Source organism: Sycon ciliatum, chromosome 6, assembly GCF_964019385.1.
Source record: "Sycon ciliatum chromosome 6, ocSycCili1.1, whole genome shotgun sequence".
Taxonomy (NCBI): Eukaryota; Metazoa; Porifera; class Calcarea; order Leucosolenida; family Sycettidae; genus Sycon; species Sycon ciliatum.
In genome coordinates, this window is record NC_088648.1 from 27,780,195 (window position 1) to 27,806,532 (window position 26,338).

The 26,338-nt window shown below is 44.9% G+C and overlaps 1 protein-coding gene across 1 annotated transcript; it reads right to left on the reverse strand.

Annotated features, from left to right (window-relative positions):
• Positions 1–1,988: 1,988 nt before the first annotated feature.
• On the reverse strand, positions 1,989–24,066 carry LOC135820177 (P-selectin-like). Its single transcript, XM_065333489.1, has 8 exons — positions 23,934–24,066; positions 23,610–23,783; positions 22,155–22,328; positions 18,673–18,843; positions 18,377–18,556; positions 9,554–9,730; positions 6,082–6,330; positions 1,989–1,993 (listed from the first exon to the last, which is right to left on the reverse strand). The coding sequence occupies exons 1-8, from the start codon at positions 24,058–24,060 to the stop codon at positions 1,989–1,991; spliced, it is 1,257 nt and encodes a 418-aa protein (XP_065189561.1). The 5' UTR covers positions 24,061–24,066.
• Positions 24,067–26,338: the final 2,272 nt, after the last annotated feature.

The window sequence follows — 26,338 nt, forward strand, 5'->3', positions numbered from 1 at the left end:
TGCTGTTTCCGCCTCTGTTTCTCTCCCTCGCTTTCTCATTGTGTCTCTTTCCTTCGTTGCAGTTCATGCCAAAGAATATTAAATAATATCTACATTGCCTTTGCTGCTTGCATTACGGAGAGCTCTCTGACTTGTCAGTTTGAGCACTCTGGCAAGGTACGTTTGGACCTTGTTATAATCTGGCTTTGGAAACTATATTTTTCATTGCTCTTAGGTTCAGCCTCATTTTCTCTGTGCCGCGCTGATGAGTTCACAAAGAACGAAACAGCATGCTGTTCGCAGATCGAGTATTTTCGCTCCTGCTCTTGTAGTAGTTTAGCACTTTCATGTGAGGTAGTGCCTTTGCTGGTTGCATTACGCAGAGCTCACTGAGTCGTCAGTTTGAACACTCTGGCAAGGAACGTTCGGGCCTGGTTTAAATCTGGCTTTGGAGATTTTATTTTCATTGCTATCAGGTTTGGCCTTATTTTCTCTGTGCTGCGCTGATGAGTTCACAAAGAGCGAAGCAGAATGCTGTCCGCAGATTGAGTAATAATATCTACATCCACATGTATTTAGTAACCTCTGAAAAGCGAAAAGATGCCGGGCTTATCCTTACCAGGGCTCGATCCATGCTTGTGTTCAGCAATGCCCTTACTACCTGTAAACACTCCCCACTGTTCAAGTCCCTAGAATACTAAAATGCCTCCTCTGCCAGCATTCATGACGTTCTCTCCCGACCCGCTTTCAAACACAAAATCAACTCCCTACTGATTAACTCAATCTGCTCTGGCAACGCTCATACTTTCCAACTCCATAACCCGCAGCCTCACCCACAGCATCTCACCTTGTAATGAACGGGTCTCCTATTTGGCGATGGGGTCATCATGAGAAGAAAAAATCCAAACAAACAAACTGAGCTACTAGTATTGGACTAGGCCGTTAGTAGAAGGCGCTGACATTTTTTCGCTCCAAAGGCACCTCCCACAATGAGCCACACATACTGATTGCTCATGTTCTAGTTTCACCTTGTCCACTAGCTTATTTGGCTAGAGCGTTGCTCACCACAAGCAATGTCCAGGGTTCGAGTCCTAGTGGGTCTGTTGTTTTTTCTTCTCTTTTTAGACCGGTCGCTCCCCTGATTTAACCTTCCAATTCTAAATTCTTTCTTAGTTTATAGAAAATATAAAGAACCAGCCGTACCGACGCACTACAACTGACTGGCTAACACCTCCTGCACAACTTGGATGCGCACTCCAACAGCCTTCTCTTACGGAATCACAGCCATTCCGTTCCCTGGGACGCAGGACACAAAGGACAGGACTAGTTTGTTTTACATGATATTGTTGAAATGACGGAATTAAAGACGCAAAGAGACGACCAAGAAGACTGACAAAAGGACTCTCGACTATAAAATCGAGCAATGTTATATCACACATGCACGCGACTAGACGAGACAATTTGGGGAATGCCATCACACAGGAAAACAACACATCATTTCACAACACTTGCCCCCTAGATGACATTCCACAAAATAATAAACCGACACCACGTTCCACATGCACAAGAGCAAAAGTAATCACAGCAAGAGAGAAAAATCAAAACCAGCTTACATTGTAGCACAACAAGCTAAAAAGAGCCAACAGAACTCAGAGCAAACGCTCTAAAGAAAAAAAGGCCACGACACAGGGCCGCCAAAAAAACTATATCCGACGCTCTACAACCAGGCCACGACACAGAGCCAAACACAACAAAAACCTAGAGCCGGTGCTCTACAACCAGGCCACGGCACAGGGCCAAACAAAAACCTAGAGCCGACGCTTCAAAACCCAGGCCATGACGCAGGGCCAAACCAAAAACACCAGAGCCGACAACGTCGCTCTACAGCCAGGCCAAACCACAGGGCAAAAAAAACAAGAGCCGATGCTCTAATCACAGGCAAACAAGGCCAACTGAAACGCAAGGGCCGAAGCTCCAACAAATAGTGCCATGCGCGCAGCAGCGCAAAATTAACCTACAACACAAAACAATGCAGAATAACAGAACTACGAGAAGAGCAACTGAACGACACCAACCAAACTCAAACAATACAACAACAAGCAACGAACTGAACAGCGAGAGAAACACGATCAGACAACACAGCGAGCAAGACAACAAAAAGACGAACAACAAAGGACAACACGCAGTCGATGATGCCAGACCCACTGGCCCCTGGCGAGCCACATGCTCCATGCAATACCTTCCATCCCAGGCTCCAGTCCCCAGATTCTGACGGCTCACCACTTCCCTCTTCGTCCACCCTCTTGGGCCCATACCAGCTCCTCTCCTGATTTTGCTACGCTCCCGCTTACTTGTTACCTATACTTTCTTTCTTGTTGATGACGACGGCGAACAGACTCACGACAAACTAACTCATCCTCTGCGTTCCGGGTTTCGGCATCACGTTGCTGCGGAATCACAGGTATTCCGTTCCCCGGGACGCAGGACACAAAGGACAGACTAGTTTGTTTTACAGTATATTGTTGACATGACGAAAATGAAGACTAAACTCAAAGAGAAGAACAAGAAGACTGACCAAAGGACTGTCGAATATAAAATCTGCCATGCTCATATCACACACGCACGCGACTAGACGGGACAGTTTGGGGAATGCCATCACAAAGGAAAACAACACATCATTTCACTACACTTCCACCTCCTGATAGCGTAGGTGGGTAAAGTGGGAAAGCGATGTGAACAATGAATAATCCAAAACCGAATGCCTCAGTCAAAAAGCAATTTACTTCGACTGTGACTATTTTGTTGGACAATAAGCAGCGGTCACAAGCAGCAGTTTCACACGAAGATCGTTTCGACGTATAGGTACTGTTGGTCAGTGTCGTGCAACGTGCACTGTTTCCACAGCTGATTGCTTAGTAACTGGTGGTGTTAGTGGACATTGTGGGCCATAGGAACGACGGGCATTTCGTAGCTGACCAACATGTAGTGCATCTTTGCGATCTTGGCCTAAGAGTTTCTCTGAGCCGACTCTGCTGTTTATGCCGAAAGTTTGGAAGCGAACTCAGCTTCAAACCGTGTCATATGTTGTTCCCCTTATCCATGGCTGCAACTTGTAGCGATCGCGAACCAAATTTAATGGCAAACCAAGTCCTCGGTGAGTGAGTTTAAACTGCACAATGACTCAACCTCAGCTCTCCCATTGGAATGAAATTTCAGCCTCGGGGAATATCGACCATATGCACAGTTGCTTTTCATTAATCTAAATACAATTGTACATATGAGTCGTTTGGAAGGCTTTACTTGGCCGGTGTTACCCTTTCTAAAGTAATTTTATAGGAGAAACGGAAGCTAATCGTTGTGCATAGTGGCTCCCAGATGTCGCAGCTTCTGGTCTCTTGTTTCCGGAACCGGGGGAAGAAAACCACCAGTCGTTCTTAGCTAGAAAGTGGTCAGATTTTCTAGGGGCTCGAAGTTGTAAAAGTAGTACTAGAATTCCTCATGAGCCCTCTTCCTGGATATGTTAAGGATCGAGAGAATCCTGCCAGATTGGTGTAGTTGTGAAAGGAACTGCATGATACGAAAGCGATTATTCAAGTAAGATATTGTAAGGTAATTTAAAGTAAAACTGTCACGAATTTAAAAGAAAAGAAACCAAGCAAATGAGCAAAGTTGCATGTACATTGTATTTCGAAGTACGGAGAAACTTAATTTCTTTGCCAAATAGAAGCCGCGATGAACAATTTTTAGAAAGGAAAAAGCACCAATGAACTACAGGTCGGGCTATGATGTCCAATAACACCACCACCACCTACAAAACAAGTAGCTCATGCGATAACATTGCATGGCACTGATACGGTACTGAGGGTCTACAAGTAACTGGTTATCAACTTGGATGGGCACTCCATGAGCCTTGTTATTTTCGATAAAATTGTCTTTCACTCTTCGTCCGAGAGAGAACAATTCGATATGATACTTGTATTTCTTGTCCAGCGAGAACATTCATGAGCGAATAAGATCCCAGAGTCTGATTCTCTCCAAAGGAAGCGCGGGAGGGCGGGGGGGGGGGTAGTTCACAGTCTATCCAAATATACATAGGACATTGGCGTACCTCGAAAAGCACTTTATTTGATGGTACACCAGAGTTGGTCTGTGGGATATGCTTTGCCCGTCACGAATTTTCAATAAATCGGCTCCTGAATCAACACATTGCGGCGTTCTTTTATAATCTTCAGTTGTTATCAAAGGATGAATTATTTAATCCGACAAACTTTCCACACACCTCCTTGCTGATAAATTCAAGTAAAGGAGTGTTATTTATCCCTATAAAAGCTTATAGAACATAACACATTTCACCTCCCTTCTAGCACCAGAGACACCTTATATTATACATACGTGCTGGATGGTCGCGCAACCCAGTCATTCAGCGTAAGCAATGGGTAGGTTTAGCTGAATCTGTTCTCAATAATCACAACAATGGCGCCATCAAACACTTGAAGTCGATAGGCTTCAGTCGAACACTTGCAGCCCGTTTCACTTTGGAGTACCTTCAGGCAATGTAACTAAGAAGCGAGAGTATGCAACTGATAATATATAAGTGCATCGCAATCACTCTCTAGACTTAACCTTGCCATTGCTCAGGTCCGTAAATGATAACAATGGAGAAAAAACGGAAGCTAATTTTTCGCACCGTGTAACCCAGCTGGTGCCTTTGTCGGGTTCTGATTCACCTGCAATTGTATCTCGGAATTCCAGTTGTTCGGATGTTGTTAAATTGGGTGCGCGCTACAAGCACGTTCGTGCTTTCCTTTCATTTGGCCTGACAGGCTACTGACTTCGACTGTCCATTGTTCACCAAAAGCACATGGTAAATTAATCAGCCAAGCGTCAAGAAAGTATCACACCTGGATCAATACACAATGTTTCCGGAAATCCAGCATACGTTCGTTGAGCATGAATAAGACGAGGAGGATTGAGTCTGAAAGGCAGTTCAGCAACAAACCTCAATTGCGACAATAGACTCGGATGGAGAACCAAGGATAATTTTATTAAAAAGAAAAAAAGGACAAAGGAATTGCAAGTTAGGCTGTAGTGTCCACTAAAGCTACCAGCTACTAACCAATCAGCTCATGCGACAATATTGCACTACCCTGCGTGACCGTACCCTCCTTTCTACAGCTAACAGGTTTAGCACATCTTGGATGCACACTCCAACAACTCCAATTTGGAAGGTTCTAAGGTAACTGTTAGCCAGTTAATTGTCGAACATCAGTACCGTAGGGCAGTGTCGTGAAATGTTATCGCATGAGCTGATTGTTTAGTAACTTGTGGTTTAAACGGACATTACAGAGTAACGTGTACTTCCTTGGTCCTTTTTATAAAGTTGCAACAATATTGAATCATCATATCGGAAGCACATTAAGTCGTTGTGATACACAAGTTCCAAGCATTGCTGAGAACTTTTGCTGTAGTGCATAAAAATAACGAATTCAAGCGCCTTCATACTTGAATCGGGTGGATAGGGAAGGATAATTTTAAAGGAAAGAAGAAGGTCCATGACCCACGTATATTATGATTATAGTGTCCTGCAACTGTTGGTGCTACTGGAAAGTATAGCTTGACTGCTAGTAAGTTCATTGCTCCTTTTCTTTCCGCTAAAAATTTTCGTATTTGCTGCCATTGCGGGAATTCCATAAAACAACCGAGTTGACAGCAGTCCGAGAAGAGCGGAAGGTTGGACAAAGAAAGGGTACAGGGGAATGTTTGTTAGCAGGATGTGGATCAAGCTTGGCGCTGTGGTAGGACGTTAGTGGACTGTTTCATATAAAAGGTTAACGGAAAAGGGACAGAGTTGAAATTTGGGGTGGCCTAGGCTTGCAATTTGGGTAGAGGGCCAGTGGCACGTCTTGGTGCATAAAAGCGATATTGCTCATTTAGTGCTCCGTACTTGTTCCATTCGTACTCGCCTACATGCAACTTTGTCTGATATACATGTAGGGTCGCTCTTGGTTCTACGGTATCGTATTCCAAGTAATGATGGCATTTGACGCGGTTGGGACTCGTCCGCCTTGGCTATTGCTGTTTACGATAATTCCCAGGTCTCACAATTGTACAGGAATATTGCCAGTGCGATAGCGTTGTACAGGCGTAAGCGTGTCTTCTCTGCTGGTTTATCTCTACGCAGCCATAGGGCGTACAGCTGGCCAAACACACCATGGAAGACCTTTTCAGGTGCCGGCAACAAGCAGCGGGCAAGACCGACTTGTTGGGCTAGTTTAAGAGCATCGATTACACAGTATGAGTCTAACCAGCAGAACACGATCAGAGGGCTGAGAGTGATCAAAAGCCGGATTACTAATACACAGCACACAGAACAAACGAATAGAAAGGAGAGATTGTTTTATTTATTTTTTAATTTAAAGCTTTTCTGCTGATGTGAAACACTCGCGCATTTGACTAGCTTCCGCACTAACAATGTCAAGATGCGCGCCATTTTCGCGCACGTCCAGAAATACAATTTAGTCTACTTCTAGCAAAATAAACAAACTGGTTGACAGGAGGAAAACACCTGTGGCCTTGTGACCTGGACAAAGCTTTGCAAAATACAGCATATCCACATATGAAGGCCCTGTTCCACAAGAACTGTATTTTATTGCCCTTCGGAGATGCCAGACCAGTCAAGGTCTTCGGCGGAGGCTTAACAACGCCTACGTCATCCCTGTTCTTACCTACCACTGCGGCATTTTAGGCCTACGGATGTCGGAGCTCGCGCGGATGGATACGTTCCACAGGACTCAGGTAAGGAGTACAATCAACATGCGATAACCCAAAAGAATCGGACGTGACCCAGAGCTAGCTAGAGATCGTCCCGGGGTCACTGGGGTCACTGGGGAAAAGCCAGACCCATGGCAAGCTTAGCGTTTTCCGCAGCTCTGACGCGAACAGAGCATAGAGCCCGAAATGCAGCCGACAAGTAGTCCACCAACACCATCATGTACAGGTATCAGCTAACTTTTGGGCACTGGTGGTACTGGACATGTACACTAGTGAAAATGCACGGCGGGAGGCATTCGTTATCATGGTTTCAAGGTCTTTTTGATAATCTGAGGGCCAGGATAACATTTTCACTATAATATGGCACCAGATATGTAAAAGACAAGAATTCGCCTAAACAGCCATGCGGCGAAGTGCACCTGTCGAGAATTGTCCGAGCATCGACGCCGTTCTCGACCAGTTTCCGGCAACAAAAATGTCGCTTGGCGAGCTGGTTTTCGGTGTACTGACCTAGAACCGCTGTAGATGATGACGAAGTCCGCACAATGGCAGTGGACCTAAAGACATGGCGTGGAGCAAGCCGCACCTAAAATGATTCTCGTGATTCACGTGATTCCGCCAGACATGTTGTTTGTATAAGTATTCTATTACAAATGAGTAATTTTGTCAATTGCCGGCAAAGTGTTCAATGCACACAGTCCAGGGCGTTTCACACGAAAAAGATAAATAGGTCCAGTTTGGACTTGTGCATGGGTGTGGCAAATGGGATTTAGGCCTTTGGCCTCTTGTTGGTGGATCTGATCTATCCTCCCCCACCGTTTAGGAGCCGCATCTGACGCCCGATCATGGGGTGGTGGCGTCCCACGGAAGCGGAAAGGTGGTTCTTGACCAGGGAGTTGTACGACTCCTTGTTCTTGACCTGCTCGGTACGCAAATCCGTCGATATATTTTCCGTATTTTTCGCGAATCAAAGGAACTACAATTTACATTATAATGTCCACTAACACCAACAGTTACTAAACAATCAACTCATGCGATAACAATGCACGACACTGACTGACTTCTCCTCATACCTCACCACAAGTCTCCAGCCAAACGTTCGCCTTACAGGTTTCTGCATTTTATCGGCAGTTATGCCCATGAGAGAAAACAATGGAGTATTTTCTGCTCAGCCATTTAAAATTGACCTTTATTACAAGACTCTTGTTCAATTTGTTTTTCCACTCTCACACATACATGCTCGCAGTCAAGTATGTAGTTGTAAGTCCCATTGGGTTCGGATATGAGAATAATAAGAGTCATCTTTCGCATGAAAAACATCACCACGCCTCAGTTGTTGCAGGTAGTAATTTCTTGCCCACAGGCTATTATCAGACAATTAATGTGTTTTCAACGCATGATGCGTGGTGCTCTGTGTCGTCTGGAATATTCATACATTCATGCAGTTTGAACGTGAAATGTGTGCATACAGTGAGGGCTGCCCGTCACCAGCCTGTGTAGGTTCACAGGAAATGGGAGATTTGATGTCTGCAGAGGATGTTGAACAGGCTCTGGTCGGATGACAGATCTACCATGGATAGGTCAGTAGTAGGTCATGGAGTCCATAATCTCTTTACACTTTTCCCTTTTCCATTCCCCAAATCAGTGGATCGTTTTGTATAGTCAGCTATTCGCCTTGACATAACGAGCCAAGCTTGACTATTTGTAGCTTCGACCAAATGAAAGAAAGAATGAGGAACAAGCTGGGTTGATGAGTTGCTTAGACGCACGCAGCCGAAGAATAGGAAACAGGGAAAGTACCTAAACAATCCTACAAGTACAAGAACTGTCACCTCTTCAGACCAACCAATGAGACTCGACAACTGCTGCGTACTGAAATGTTTTGATGATAAAAGCACATGTTAATGCAGCGAATCCATTAAAAGTGAGAAGGAAACGGCAAACAACCATCCCGGGACTGCACAGTCTGACGAGTATTGCACATAACATAATTAAAATTATAAAGAAACGTTCACAGTTGGTGCAGAAAGAAAAAGGCTATGCGGCGCAATAGGAGAACTGGCAGCGAACCTTATGGGAGATAGCGGTGATATGGACAGAGAAACGTCGTGAAGGAGTGGTATTCACGCCGCGATGACATTGAAGATCAGAGTTCTGAATACACACGCCATTCGTTGCCAAATATATTTTTGAAAGTGTTGGGAAAAAACTTACTGATGGCAGCTGCTGCCGACCATTGACAACAATTATCGATGTCAGTCTGGTGCAATGCATGATGCATTGAATGGAAAGATGTTTAAATTAGAGTCAGCAGAGGCAACAGGAAAGGTGAAATGGTATGCGATAGATCAAAACAATTGACGTACTACAGCACAAAAATGTGAAGCGAACGGGTAGGTGACCGAGAGTTAACGGGTTCGGACTTGGCTTATTGTTACTTGCATTTTTCTTTTGAAACGGGCATTGAAATTGCAGAGAGGCAATGGGCAACAGGGCCAGAGAAGTGGCAAATGATCGAAAGAGACAGATTCCAAACACAGGAGAAGTTGAGACAAAGGAACTGGACAACAATTTCTGAAGACAGCATTATTTCAACCACAAGCCAGCGCATTTGACCAAGCTGTGGTCAGTCTTTTTCTTCGCACTTGCATCTTCTGCGGATGCACACGCGTCGGTGAGACGCAGACAAACCAAGCACACATTGGCAATTAGATGTGCCCCAATGATTCATACTGGGGCTCCTGGGTTGCTATAGTGCTAGCTGGGGTCATCTCGTACGCCTCGCTCTTCGTCATATGGTTACCAATTACACCAGTTGGCAGGGTATTATTGGTCTCTGCTACCGTTTTGGACGTGGACTTGCGTCGGCGTCGCACTAATGCAACCAGGATCAGACAACCAGGAACAAGCAAACCAGCAAAAAAGCCTATGCATGCTGCCACAATATTGGTTGTGGTGAGAGACGCCGTTGTACGTAGTTCTATAGACAAAACAAAAGACCCGGAAAGCAAAATTAATTACAGGTGTGTACTGGCAGGGCCGTTAAGACTCGCTCTTTGGGTCAATATTTGCAAATCGGTAATTTCAGGCTCGGCACAATTTTGCTTCACACAGTAAGCGGGATAGATATCAAGAAGTTACTGGAAGCAACCATTGTTAAAAATTCTATGCTACTTGCAAGTAATGCAATTTTGGCTTCCGCAATTGAGAAATTGTGCTTATGCAATATCGTAAGCTTGGCAAGTCGGTGCTGGCTGCGACCATGATCCAGATATTGTGCACACATATTCACTTTTCCCCATCATTGCAAAGCCTGCGTTTAAGGTGAAGTATGTAGCACCGCCAAGGTCATGCGTGCTGCTGGGTATTGCACCATTGATGAGAGGAGGAATCATATGATGCATTTGCGAATTTCAAAATGGGATTGCCGTTATTAGGGGGCTTAGAATTTCCCCAAATTTGGTGACTTTTATTTATTTTGTATTTTGTTAGTGACAGTGGGTTATGTTTTCAAATACTAGCAGTCAGTAAAGCTCCGAAATGCCAGGGGGTGCTACCTAGTCCCGCCCGGCATCATATCATTCCACATACTATAGGCATCCAGAAGAGGGCGAATTTGGCTAAGAACTACACGTGAATAACGCGAAGAGGAATACATTTTGGGAGCAAGGAGATTGGGGACCATGAAGGTGGTGATTTGTACATACACATATTTCACGTGTCGTTATGGTCAATAATCGTATTCCTGAATCGTGCCGAAACAGACAAATTTGTTCGTCCGAAGCTTGTAAAGTGATCCATTATGTTATATGCAGCATAGAACGATATGAAATGCCAAGGCAGCTAAAATATTCTAGGAACTTCCTTTGAGTTTACCTTGGTCTGGCGGAAGCCATGTTCAGTAGGCACAGTGTCGCTGCCGATAAAGCATTTCATTTGATTTTGAATGTTTTGGCCAGGAGTTTGGGGATGAATGCGAGGTGAGTGCCTGGAGCTTTGTGCGCGAGCAATTAGAAGTGATCGAGCACAGAGACACATGGTTATATGCTCCAGATGAAGATGAGTGGATACTAATTGCCTTGGCTTCTCGATCAGTCTGATCTGGGACCCGAGTCGAGGGGGCAAGCGGATAATGGTGGTGATAAAGCTATGGAGCCATACACATAACAGAACATCAATCTCCAAAACTCGGGCAGGATTTCCTTCATGAAACTGGGTTTTCAGGCAAAGTTTGTAGATAGTGGAAATTTGTTGCACCAACCAAGCGCGAATGCTTGCAGCAGGCTGTTGCTTCCGAAGTTTGCGGGCTTTTCCGGAATATTCACAATTTTGAAGATGGGGCAGATGCATCACTTGCATTTATTGACCAGAATATGATCCATGTCATGCTCAAGAGCACAAGGTAGGAGGGAAAACAGAAAATATGAGAGGACTCTACTTTGAGTGAAGGCAATGTCATGGTATTTGTTTCGCAAATTTCCGCAAGAGGCGTCCTCTGTATAGTTTGCCGACGGCCCTTCGGCTGGATAGGAATGGACGCCATAATAATTACTTCCTCCGTTAACAAAAACTTCGTGATGGATTTTGATGGATATGTAAACGCTTAGAACAGGCCAACAACAGTTTGTATCGACTGCAAATCACTGGACGAAGGTGATTCAGGCTATGTACAGCGTCTTTACAAGAGACACTGTTGGCGGAATGAGCAGAGAGTTCAGTTTGCGTCGCTTTCGCTCGACCAATTTTTGACCTGCGTTGCTGTCGTCATCTGCTGCACGCGCGTCGTCATCTGCTGCACGCGAGTCGTCATCTCTCTCCAGTCGTTGTTCCGCTGGTTTCAGCCTTGCCTCGGCTTCTTTGATCACACTCCGCTGACCTTGATGTCGCCGTCGTTCAAGTAAGTTGGCTTTCAAGCTGCGTGATCCGCCGCGATGGCGATTACTCGTTTCCACCAGGGAGTCGTGAAACATTATTAATTTTTACGACTCCCTGGTTTCATCTTCGCTATCCAGAACTCCGCGAAACGAGGAGTAAAGGCACAGCCAAACTGATTCCATTTTCTCTAATGGATACCCCTGCTAGCACTGAACGGCAGCGGCTAGCAAGTCCAATCGACTTTCTTTAGCCATGAGACTCGCATCGGACTGCAGACTTCCTGAAAGAATGCATGGTGATCATCATTCGAATCTGGGCTTTGCGCAGGTTGAACAAGAAATTGAGTTCAGAATTTGTTTCATTGAGCCGTGCGATCGGAGAAGCTCCTTGTTCACTCGCTCATTGTGTGGGCTCGCTGCTCCATTTTATCGCTCTCCAACTTACTTAGTGCTAAAGTGGTAGAGAGGCCAAGCAGCGCAATATATCCCTCGGAGAAATGGTATTTCAGTTTCGCTCACCATGACTGTCATCACCTATGTTTCCACAGCGCAACCATCGATTCCGCTCGGCTTGGTATGAAAGGTCGTTTGCCTTGCATCGTACCTCTTTCATGGCATGCCAGGGAAGGCCAAGAAAGTGATTGCGACTCATTTCACGGCAGTTTGTGCCCAAATCAGCCCCTCAAAAATCCATCACGAAGTTTTTGTTAACGGAGGAAGTATTATAATCAAGTAAAATCCCTAAAAATAGTTTCCAGGAACTACTCTGCTACTTGACGTTTGATCACGAAGATGGTCCCCGAACACGACCTCGAACGGAAATTATTCGTTTGCTATGAGTCGCGACACCACGTTCTCCTTTCGCTCGTATTTGTCACAGCAGTCAAAGAATGACCAACCTTGCTGAGAAAAATACAGCAAGCTGGCCAAGCAGCAGCCATCTCCGGGGTGAGAGACTGAAATGTAGAGTTTGCAGGACGAGCATGGCATGCAAATGCTCTTTTATTTCTCCGTAAACTGACGAGAGGTCGCCCTTTCGCTGTGCGCACTGCCAGCTGCTGGTCTCCAATATAGTGCAACTGTCATCGGTTTTCCTTTTAAAAGGTACCTTTTACCCCAAGGACTTCTATATTCACAAACGAGATGTATAATAACATTAAATACCAGAAGTACGAGGTGTCGTGTTTTCCGGCATAACAAAAACATGTTTGACTTCACTTGGACTCTATCTCAAGCAATGAAATTTTCATTTTAGCTCATGGTAAACTTTCTTTTAACAGCCTTTTAAGCTAACAGAGAGTCAATCCACAATTTGCTATTTCGAAATTGGTCAGAAATGGCCACCTTGTCACAAGTGTCGTTATGTTGATCTTAACGCTATTGGTTTTGTATTGGTTTTGATTTACTGACGGCATAGTCTTTTCCCACTTGAGCCATTCTCTTCACTATCTTTTAAAGCGAAAGGAACAAAACGGTACATACCAAAACGAGCCTTGTTGATCTGACAGGATGTGGAAAATTGAGAGAATTCTTAAGGACATGAATGCAGCTTCATTTCCATACTATCATCCACCTCCCACCGACCTCTGTTACGAATCAGAATAATAATTCCTTTTTCTCTTATTTACTTATTGATACGGAGTTGGAAAGCTGGGTATGGGTCAGGTATAAATTGGTATAGACCCAGCAAACCTCATACGAAAAAGGCCAGCAATGCGGTGCCGCCCTAACTAAAACCCCAATGCTAACAATAGTTATACGTTCGAGGGAGGTAGAAGCGGGAAAAGTCAGAAAAATTCTGTCACAGTGAGAAATTTAACCAAAACCCTTGATTACGGTTAGTAACAACAAAAAAACATACTTGTACATGTAGGTACTGTGTTGGACCAAGCACCGCTTGCTAGGCATACAGATGCCCGGTTTCCCGTCAGTTGATAGCCATTATTACACTCGAATATGGTCATTCCATATGACGATGTGGAACTGCTTACAATTGAACCATTCGTCGGTGGGTTAAGTTTAGTACATGACCTTACTGTGATAAGCACGTGGGAAAAAATCAAAATGTAAAATTTCAACCTATGATAGATAATAAAAACATTCAATGGAAACTTATAAGACACTATCTGCATGCTTATCAGTTGTAGCTCTTTCCCGCTTTTTACACCGCCTTTTCGAAGAAAAATGAGCGACGAACAGCTAGTTAAAAGCGTCAACCGATAAGTAGGGGTGAAAGTTGGCACTGAGATCCCGAGTTCGAGTACTCTAATTTTCTCCGATCGAATATTCGAGTATTAAGGAGTTCAAGCTTCAGCTTCTTCGTCCCAAATGATCTCACCATTTTCGTCATGCCTCCCCTTGCAGTACTCTCTTTGTTTCTCTCCTTATTATTCAGTTCGCCGTGGTTGGCTACCACCCGACTTCTCATATATATTGGCAGTCTTCTGACGAGCCAGAAGATGTTGAATTAATAATAATAATAATAATAATTCGAGTATCCTTCATCTCCTAAAGGTTGCACACCAAGGGCCTTAAAATCACATGATACAACCCTGATTGAACCGAGTAGAAGTTATTTTTCTCGCGGAAATTAGTTGGTGGGTCATTTGGGCTCTCTCTACTTGTGAAAACACTCTGCACATCAATATCTGCCGACTGCACCTCTGAAACTGCAGATTTCTGTGGTAAATGCCCGTACCATCTATGAACGAGTACTCTGATTTATTCCAAATTCGATTATTTTTGAAAAAACCGAGCGAGTACTCGAGTATTCGTTATAATTGTTTCACCCCTACCGATAAGTCTCGATTTTTAGACTGCACGATCAGTTACGTTTAAGCAACTGTGCTAGTCTGCGAAATCCAGATCGCTCGAGATCACAACAAACAAGGTTGCTGTAAAACCGGAAAGTCTAACGAGTCATACAGCCTTACGTTTTAACGATCAATCTTTATTCGCTATTTGAAGAAACGTTATCCCGAAACCAGTGGGTAAAAATGCGCATACATCGATGCATATTCTTGGTGGCCAGGTAGCCATCTTTAAATTTTCTGCACGTTATCATGCCAAAATTACAAATTCGTTTTGGTAATTAGACTTTTCGGTTTTACAGTATAATGTAAACATAGGTTAATGATGCATCCAGATGAGTATGTCGCAACCGAGACTTTGAAAATTAGGCTTCCGATAAATGGGTACCCATTGCATCTAAACTGTTTTTGAGAGCAGTGCAGTGCTGTGCATGGTACATGCAAAACCCTGGAATTGAGTAATTGGAATGTTAGTTGCAGCGGTTGGAGGGGGCAGATACAAATAGAACTGAGGAGTAGAGGAGGAGGCTGTTCAAATACAACTTTTCCTCTTCCCGTCAAAATGTGCGAGCAAGAATGCACTCAAGTTTGTATCAATGGTCGTAACAAACGTGTTGCTGGCGCAAATAGAAGCTTAAAAGATGCTTTAACTCGGATGCTGAACCAAGGAATATAATATTATAATTATAACCATGAACCATCCAAGCTGGAAGGCTGTTGGTTTGCGCTCTAGAGGTGTGTGAAAAGCTAGGTCTCAGGTCGTTGAATGTGAACATGTATATGCCCTGTTATCGCACTTTCTAACTGCTTCTTATCTTGTTACAGGCGGGAAAAGATAATTCATAACTCGATTCGATGTGATTTTTTCTACTTCCTCCGTTAACAAATACTTCGTGATGGATTTTTTTTAAGGGACCTGTTTGCTCACAAACTGTCGTAAAATAAGTCGCAATCACTTTCTCAACCTTCCCTTGTATGCCATGAAAGAGGTTCCATGCAAGGAAAGCGACCTTTTACAACAAGGCGTGTGGAATCGATGGTTGCGATGTGGCAACATAGGGTATGACAGTCACGGGGATTGAAACTAAATTACCATTTGTCTAATCAGATAATGCGCTGCTTGGGCTCTCTACTACTCTAGCATTGTGTGTGAGAGTGATAGAGAGGGACGGAAAGAGGCAGTGAGCCTACACAATGACCGAGTGAACAAGGAGCTGCTCCGATCGCACGGCACAATTATACAATTATGAACTCAAGTTCTTGTTCAACCTCCGCAAAGCCCAGATTCAAATGCTGATGACCATGCATTCTTTCAGAAGTCAGCAGTCCGACACGAGTCTCGTGGCTAAAGAAAGTCGACTGGAATTGCTAGCCGCTGCCGGTCAGTGCTGGCAGGGGTATCCATTAGTGAAAATGGAATAAGTTTGGTTGTGCCCTTACTCCTCGTTTCGGGGAGTTGTGGAGGGCGATGATGAAACCAGGGAGTCGTAAAATATGTTCATGACTCCTGGTGGAAGCGAGTAATGGCCACCGCGGTGGATCACGCACCTTGAGAGTCAATTTACTTGAACGACAGCGAAATCAAGTTCAGCGGAGGGTGATCAAAGAAGCCGAGTCAAGGCTGAAACGAGCTGAACAGCTACAAGAGAGAAATGACGACTCGCGTGCAGCAGATTACGACAGCGACGCAGGGTCAAAAATGAGTCGAGTGAAAGCGACGCAAACTGAACTGTCTGCTCATTCTGCCAAAAGATTCTCTAGTAAAGACGCTGTACATAGGCTGAACTACGTTCGTCCATGGTTTACAGTCGATACAAGCTGTTCTTTAGCTGCTCTGAGCGTTTTCAAATCCATCAAAATCCATCACGATTTTTTAGTTACCGGTGGAAGCATTATAAAAGAAGCTTAGGTGATGGAAATCCATAACTTGTTCTGCAGCGTTTTAAGTATTGTTAGAGTGAAAATGATTGACTAAGGGTATGGGAAGGGAAAACATTCCTGTGCAGGTATGAGTTGGGAAGTATGTCAGTATGGTTGAGAAAAAATATCAAATATTCCGTAATAGCCCACGCCTCATTTAATAGGCTTAGATAATGAGTGCGTGCACAATACAAAACAAAAATAAAACAAAAAACATTCGAATTCGAATACTGAGCCAAAACTGAATACAGTCCTGTAAATGTCGACACCTATTGATGCCGTGGGACTAAATATATGCACTTTTCGCTGCGCTTATACACATTTTACATGTCATCGCTAGCACTTCTTCAAAACTTAAAGTAGCTACAGTATACAATCAGTATCGCCTATAGCGTTGGTGTTTGATTTTGAGCATTTATCAATATAAGCCTTGATACTCATTAATGATCTCAAGAGACTGGCGATGACTTGAACATGCTGCAGCAGCTTGCCCAAGACCGTCGACAGTGGAGGGAACTGGTGAAGGTTGTATGTAGCTGCTAATGAAACAATGGACATTATTTATACCTTTATATATAGATAATGGAGATGACTGCAACAGGCTGCAGCAGCTCGCCCAGGATCGCCCTCAGTGGCAGGACCTGGTGAAGGTTGTATGTAGCCGCTAATGCAACAATGGACATAACTTTGCGTTTCCATCTTGTCATTTTGGCGATTGTGATGCTTGATGTGCACTGTGCTTCCTCGCATTCACTTGCTCCTTCTTGCAGCTTGTCTCTTTTTCTGTTTTTTTTTTGTTGTTTTGTTTTGACGCTCTGTGTGCATTGCGCTTCCTCGCGCTCACTTGCTCCTTCTTGCGGCTTAAGCGAAGGCTATATGTGAGCTTTATAAGCTCACTGATGCTAACGCGAATAGAGCAAAATATTAATAAGCCGTGATAGCTGACGGCCTGGGTCTATACCCGTGATAGCTGACGGCCTGGGTGACTGGTCACTCAACGTTAACAGCAGCAACACAGAGTGGCTTCACATCTCTGCCTCCACCACCGAATGGCGAAGATCGAAGCAACTTGACTCTCTCTTGAGGGAAGAGGAGGACTTGAGCCGACGAATGGACCAAGCATCAACATCGTATGGCCGCATGTATTCGCTCTGGATACGACGTCAACTTGCATCCGAGGAAACCAGGCTTCGTCTCTACAATGCCATCGTCCTACCAACACTGTTATACAACTGCGAAACCTGGGGACTGACAGAGGCTGCACTGGAGAAGCTGAACGCCTTCCATAGACGTCAACTACGGAACCTGTTCGGAATTTGGTATCCTGCCATCATCTCCAACAAAGACCTATATTCCAGAGCACACACACAGCCACTTTCGCACACCGTTGCTGTCCGCCGTTTCCGGATGTTGGGTCATGTTCTGAGGATGCCCTCAGATGCCCCGCCACAGCAGGCAATGGACAACTACTTCCGTCGAGATGTCACTGGTGTGCGTGGACGCCCGAAATCGAACCTGGCCACGGCAGCCAAGGCAAGCACAGCTGCCAGAGACATGCCACTGAAGACCATGACTGATCTGAGTGGGCTCAGAATGCGCGCTTTGGACAAGCAATCATGGAGGGAACTCTCAGCCTGAGCTGGTTTCGCTCGCGGCTGCAACGCACGGGGTAGTGAACCCAGGACAGAAGCGGACCAGGCATCATGACTTTGCACATCTATCGTTATGCTGCTTCATTACGCGACCTGTTTTATTATTATTATTATTATTATCACTATAAGCGATATATTACTATGACCGATACTGCATGCACTGTATGCGAGTGGGGTGTCAAACGACTCAGCGCGCCGTGCACATACGCACTACATACATGTACAATGTCATGTAGGGGGCTGTAGCTCCTGACTCACAAAATCAGCATTTCCTCATGATGGATAATTAGTTATGGCAATTGTACCTTGGGTTTGGAAATTTCACTGAAGATCGAAACAGAAGATCGATTCAGGAACAGACAACACTTACTGTTGCAAACAGGCAAGGTGGACCAACTCTTGCTGGCCAAACATATGACCATTGAGTTGCCCGAGAGCTCAAAGCCGGCATTACATGAGACACTGCGGATACTGTTAACTTTATTTGAGCCGCTTGACACAGTTGCATTGGAAACAACCAGCACAGGGCATTCTGGTAGTAGTGGTACTCCTTTAAGTCGACAAAACAAGAACAAGACAAACAGGTCGTTGGGAAGTGTTAGATTCATATGGATATATGAATTTCACACTTTTCTACTCGAATAGCAGTAATGACTCGGCACTTACGGTTGCAAATCGGCAAGGAAGACCATTTCAAGCTGTCCAGACAAATGACCACTGCGCTTCCTGAGAGCTCAAAGCCTGCGTTACATGTGATGTTGACGATGCTGTTCACTCTATATGGGCCACTGGATACAGCGGCATTGCCAATGATTAGCGGAGCGCATTCGGCCAACTCTGTACCAAAGAAAAAGAAAGTTGTGTAAATTTACATTTTTATGCATTCTAAGTATGAACAGACACTGCTTTTTCACACATTCACGCATTTATGCCAACTTTCAACAAGTATTGCCTCTCAATTTCAAATGAACCCATACATCAATTTTCTTTTGCACCGCGCTTGCTTTTGATGGTCTGCAAAAATGAACATATTGCAGATACTGGGTGACTTTGCCGATCATTCGCAGGTAAACAACAAATCCAGTGAAATCCAGATGTAGTGTTGCGCAGTGATATCACTGACCAACACTACATCTGGATTTAACCAGAGCATGTCGAGGTAAATTGAACAGTCAAACGAGTGGGTCTGTTTTATCAGTCTAGTACACATTCAAAAACATATACGAATACTGATGTTCACAGTGAAGACCTTTCCCCTTTTCTAATCCCTCGCAAGGAGGAGAAATCGATTTCGGGCACGAATGCACGAACACACAAGCAAATGCAATGTGGGGTAACCTGTATGATATATAATTATTTTGGAGGCTTTGTCACCATTGTGAAAAAGAGGTTGGTACGACTTCGGTGATACTTTTGACACCACTGCTATCCTAATGCCATCACATTTTCTAGAGGACAAGGAAAGCCATGCACAGGAAACATTAACCGATTTCCGTATATTATGTAAATTTTTAGTAGCTGCATCTGTTCTTTGATTCTTGAAGCTGGTCTAACGGCAGGGCTCACCATGACCATACAAAGCGTCAATAACGGTTATTTGGATTTTACCAATCAGCGCACGGCAAAACGGGCTGTGTCTTGCAATTGTGGGGTGTTTCCTGAGTGGAGCTTGGCTGTATTTGTTGCTTTTAGACATTAGGCCATTGCAGATTCGTGTTCAGAAGGTGTGTCTTTGGAGGGTTACCGTCTCGAATTTTTCGATTTGGCCTTCGTTTGGCTGAGATCGGATGGTGAAATCACTCAAACGAGAGGGCGTGCGAACAAGTGAATGAAGAGAAAATTAAAGATCGGGGACGGTTAACCGAAAGAGAATTCCAAGACCTTGAAAATGAGCTATCGATGGTGAAAATCGGCCAAGGAGAACCGCTGTTCTGCTTTTTGAAGACATCAAGTTTGGCCGTACGTCGCCGCGCGCACCAACAAAAACTGGCAGCCTTTCGCATATATATCTGCAAGTGCAACAAGAAAGGACGGAGGAGACAGCAAGCGTTCCAAGTGAAGGGTTTACCTTCGTGTTGACTCAAGGTAAGGACTCATGCCAGTCAGGGATCCTACCTGTCACCTCTCATCATAGTCATGACTAAGGCAGTAAGGGATTCATTTGTGGCCAGGAAACTCCCCATTCGCAGCGTGAAAGCTGCGAGGCCAAACAAAAAATAGTGTGCCGAGTCGCGGTCAGGAAACCCTGAGTTCTACTGAAAACATTGGTCAGCTAGGCGCGTCTAATTCTGGTAGATTCCAGGAGTCCAGTTCACCAGTACCTCACGGACATATCTTGGTCGACACTCACCAGCGGGTTGAGAAAAATGACCGAGATGGCTTGGAGAAAGGACGTCTTCTCCGCGTGTCTTGCCCAGCATCAAACAACAAGAATCGCTACTGCACTAGCCCTTCGCTGTACAGAGTAGACCAGGGAGTCGTAAAATACCGGTATTTAAAATACCGGTATTTTACGACTAGACTGTACATCGCTGTACATCGATGAACATGAACTCGGGTGCGTAGCCTCTATGACTGCACAAACTCTGGCCTTGGCGGCGTCGCCATGTTTTCAAAATGGTGGTCGACGCTTTTAGAATTTTGTATGGTCGTGGTGAGCCCTGAAGGGTCCAGTCACATTGAGGGAACAATCCTCAGATCATAAACCAGGAGTATATTTTTCCTACTTTTCATCACGGCTTCACTGGATATGCACAATGAAAAAAATCTGACCTGCATAAGCTATTTTTTGTCGCCATTCGCTTCTGGCAGTCTGTCAGCCCCGCTCATGGGCCAGAGCTGCATCAGGCCAGATCTAGGGTATCACTCCACTTTATAGCGCAATAAAAAAACAAGGAAACTCAAAGAAAGCCAGTTGAAGTTAGGGCACACTAAGGGAAAATTTGCAAAGAACGTGGTTACCATGGATAGCTACCGCTGAACGGGATATTTGAGAGTTTTAATCCACTCGATGCAAGTCAGCTGAAGGCCTCGCTTTTCCACTGAAGATTATACTCATCCGTGGTGAGATCAATGGAACCGGGTAAAAAAGATAGGGCTTTATCCTTGTACCCTGCATCCAAACCAAAACTTCGCATGCAGCATGTCAGGTTGTGCCTTTCATCGATTTCGGCCAGTTTCACTATCCATGACAAGGCAATCGATCCTTCAGGTTTATACCCTTTCTCTGTAGCGCCCCACCATAAACACCTTGGCATTGTCATAGATTCCGCCCTCACCTGGTCTCACCATGCTGATCATGTGTCGCCCAAAGTATGCCGATCAGTCGGCATAATGTCAAGTCACTTGTCCCATTTGCCCCAAATTTGCCGGATTATTTTTTATAAATCATACATTCTTCCACTCTTCACGTACGGCGTCCCTGCCTGGTCCACCATTAGCAAAACCCCACAGCGGTAAATAATAAGAAGTTCTCCATCGCCGTATACTGCGCATCATATTTTCTAACTGATCGTTATATCTCAAATCTAGACTTGTATGCTGCTGCATCCACTGCCACTCTGCCACACTACCTTGATGCTTCCAAGTGCACCCTGGCACCTTCAATTTTTCTTGACCAGCCCCCTACTCATTTACAGTCCCCTAATTGATTCAATTCAGGTGGCACCACCCGAAGCTGCGTTCGTCTCCCCCTAGCTAGGTTTATCCTTTGCGTAAATTCCCCTTTCTTTTCCTCCAACTCCACGTGGCTCCAACTGCCTCCCAGTGTTAGACAAGGTCCAGATATGCCCAAATTCCGTACCCTCGTCAGACAGCACTTCAGTATCTCCCAGTAAACAAAGTCACAGTCCCCATTTCCGCTGCATAGCTCGATGAGCATCCCATTGCTTTGTAAGTTGCTAATCCCTTCCCACTTTGTGTACGTGCTCTTCATTTTCTTTTTTCTCTTCTTCTGTGGTCGGTCTCACCCTCTCCTCAATTGAATTGGCTGTCTCAACATGCCACGAGGTGCAGAAATAAATAAATAAATACGTACCAAATTAAATTAAGGCCCCAGCAAATGGAGGATCACACCCAGTGTCATGCGAGAATATTTACTAATCCTGATGTGATTGAAAGGTGAGAGTGGAATGTCCACAAGCACTTACTGGAACAGGTTGGAAACGGGGCAGACCAAGATCCATTCAAAAGACAGACCAGTTGTGAATCCCCCGACAGGGTATATCCATCACTGCAGGAGAATGTACGTTTGGCCTGGAAATCCACTGGGCCAGCAGATAATATTGCATTGGGCGGTGTAGCCAGCACTGGGCAGGTGATCTCTGCAAGGGAATACAGTGTACACACAACATATAGTGTTGCTCGATGAAATCCAGTCACACCACTCAAGTACGTGCCTGGCGGTGCGCAGCCAGTGACCAGCGAACACTGTGCTGCAGAATAAGGCAAGGAGCAAACCTGAATTACACGACTGGATTTCAGTGAGCACCACTGTACTTTGTTTTACAGAATCGCCATATCAATGACCCTGCACCTGACACCCTTCCAGAAAATCTAGTTTGGTTACGCTACTCAATTTAATCTTTGAAACCATACATTCATTTTTACATACATGCCACAAACTTCATCCTCACAGTACCGTAAAATTCCGCCAAAGACCGCCTGCATCATTCACATTCCAAGTATTGCAACTGGACACGATAGAGGTAATTATGGGAACCGATGGGACTTTCTGACGGCGCCTGATGTGAACACTTGAAATGAGAACGCTATTGTACTACCGTGCATCACTGGAAGAGAAATAATTAAAAAAAGCAAGGTAAGCTCGAAAGTCACTCTGTCACGGACCATGATCGATGATTCAGGCCGTTCGACGTTGAACATCGCAACAACTGCTACATGTTCTGTTGTGCAAACCGTGCAATATCTTCCTCATAATCTCATCAAACAGAACAGATCATTGCATCCTGTACTGTGACAGTTGAATCGAATGTCAACTACTTCGAAGTAGGCTTAATTTAGAACGCTTTTTAAATATCCACGAATGGTGCCAGTCCTACACTTCTCAGGTGTACTTCCTGCATACGAAAAAATCTCTATAAGCTCCTGGTATCTAGTGGCCAGAGTACATAATCAGACTCAGTGCTGATCAGAGGAGGCGCCAGGGGGCGAGTAGGCCACGAGGACGCCACCCACATTTCTGCCAGTAGAAACCTACCATGGTGTGTGGTGTCCCCACCCATAGATCGAAAGGGAGAGCCCCAAGAAGGAGGTGCATTGTAGATGACGAGGCATTTTTGGTTGATGTCAAAAATTCAAACGTTTGTTTGGTCACACATTCAGGAAGACACCCATTGATATGGTGAATAATGCTTTTAGAAACGTTCTGTCAAAGTTACCAGGGAATCCTGGCGTACGGTATATTCCCCTTTATCTTCAATATGCATTTCTTGGGCTTTTTATTGTTGTAGGTGATTCAGGGAGAATTAACTCCGTCTGTATCTTGTTGTGAATGACACCGGGTGGTCTTTGAACCTGCTCTCACACTAGTATAATGCTAAGAAAAGTGTAACATTATGTATCGAATAGTGCTTGTTACCTACTTGTACATCTTGGACTGATTGCAGACCAGGTCCGATCGGTGCGACACGTAACACTGGACACACCCGTCAGCTGATATCCAGCATTGCAGCTGAAACTTGCCTTTGAACCAAAAGTCGTGTCATCCATGTAAACATATCCATTGATAGGGGCTGATAGACTCCAGCATGTGTTTGCTGTGGACATAAGGGCAATGAGGTATAATTATCTAGAGACTTGTATAAATAACAAGAAACTTCACATCTCAGCGGAACGCGTTATTGGCTTTTTCTCTGTTCCATGTACTTGAAGTATGCACCAAAATTACATTTCCCAAATATCATTACCTGTGCAATTTGGAGTTGCTGTTGACCATGTACCGTCAGCCTGACAGACAGTGTACCTACTTCCACTGAGGGCGTTGCCTGGGTAACAAAAAAATCCACGCACTGTCAAATATGTGGTCCCTCCCATTTCTACACCTCCGTTTGTTAGTGATGGGATCGGTGCCGAGCACAGAATTCCTGTTGAAGAAGAAAAAGCAAAGGGAAAGCAATCATGGAAGTTCCTCATGTGATCACCCACGCACATGAACTACGACATCAGTAGCAACACCCATTCGCAAAATTAATAATGAACAGAAGTAGAAAAGGCGTCGCTGCAGCACCCTGTCATCTCCTTCATTCGCTCTCCTGTTGCGCGAATTTCGATTTGTTGGATTGCCCAGGGATTGCATTTCATCAGTCACTCTCTACAGGATATTAGTACCAGCTTAATGCAAAGAAAAGTAGTGCGGGGAGTATGGTACTAACGTGTACACATTGGATTGGCAGTTGACCAAGTCCCATTGGCTTGACATGTTGTGTAGCTGGTACCACTCAATTGATAGCCTTCCATGCAGCTGTACTGACGCACTGATGAAAATGTATTAGTACCGCCGGTTACAGCACCATTTGCTGGTGCTGTTAATGGAGAAGTGCATGTGATCTCTGCATATAGCAACCACACCCACAGACACACGGATATACATGTACAACAAAAGAATGGCCACCACCACTCTGGAGCTCTTTACAAGCACAACATGCTATGCAGAGTAGAAGTCCAAGCATATTGCAACAATTTCCAACTTTCAGATAGCTATCATAGCAATGGGATTGAAATTCAGTCATGACAACATACAATTAACTTCCTCCAATCACGTCAACGGAAAAGCTATGTGAACATCGCCGAAGTCGTTACCACTATTTCCTTTACTTAGGTTATGATATTGGACCCGAGCTTCCTACAAAGTGAAAACTGTTGGGAATACACGAACCAACAGAGTGCAACTTATATCTTGAGCTCTGATTGGTCCACCCATGGCTAAACGTTTGTAAGCGTTCTTCTTGGGGAGAAGTACGGGAAAGCGTCGCGGCAGCACCTCGCCATCTCCTTCATTCGTTTTCCTGCTGTGCGAATTTTGATTTGTTTTAATGCCCAGGGCCTTGCTTCTCGTCAGTCACTCTCTACAGGATACTAGTACCAGCTATATGCGAAGAATAGTAGTGCGGAGAGTATGATACTCACGTGTGCACATTGGATTGGCAGTTGACCAAGACCCATCGGCTCGACATATTGTGTAACTCGTACCACTCATTTGATAACCTTCCATGCAGCTGTACTGACGCACTGATGAAAATAGATTACCACCGACGGTTACAGCACCATTTGCTGGTGCTGTTAATGGAGAAGTGCATGTAATCTCTGCATAAAGCAACCACACCCACAGACACACGGATATACATGTACAACAAACGAATGGCCACCACCATTCTGGAGCTATTTTAAAGCAAAACATGCTATAGAGAGAAGAAATCCAAGCCATTCAGTCATGACAAACAAGCAACCTGAAAAGATTATATTCTGGATCCGATTTATTAAAATGTGCGTTTTGCTTCGAACGTCAACCAAACAAATTCAAGTAATCTCAGGACGGAATAAACATTTCAGCTCCCTCACACTATCCTTCAATTGTAAGTTTGTGATGTTGAAGAAGAAATGGCTCCGACTCCTAAGGAGGCAGCGGCTCATGATCCTAGTCGACTCAAGATTTTTGCGTCCAACATTTGCCATCAGAGGAGTCCTGTTGCTTCTCGCGCAACACAGAGAAGGCCTGGTGCTGAAATCAACACCCCACTGCGGTTTGTGATTGTCACTCAGTATCCGAAACTCCTGGGCGATCGTTCTCGAGTGCTTCCTGGCGGATTGAAATCGCCTGGCAATCGTTTCCATGGCAGAATTTCAGCAAATGCGTCATCCAGAAACTTGTGCAGAAAGCATCACAATCGCTCCGTCCAGTTTGCTGATCTCTCTCGCAGTCGTTCACGATGTGGCGGCCGCTGAATCAAGATCATGGAAGAGATCGTCGAGAAGTTGATCGAAATAAAAAAACGGCCTTGAGGTCGACCTTCAGGCGCCAACCTAGCTGGAAAACTGAAGAGCAGAAAGGGTGAATTATCAAGCGGATACGGTGTGGAGTCCTCGGACCCGCGATCGCAATGCGTCACAAGATCGCCAGTCGACAGTCTCCAGGGCCATTGGATTCGTGAAACAGGCAGGGAAGAGCCCGCATGGTCTGACTGCATGACATGTCGACACAGATCAGACTCAGTAGTGACAGTAAGCGCGCGACACCCGGTGATGAGAAGTGATTTTTTACGCGTGGTGGTTTACTTGTTCGCCTCAGTTGATGGTGTCGTGGGAGCGTCAGGCT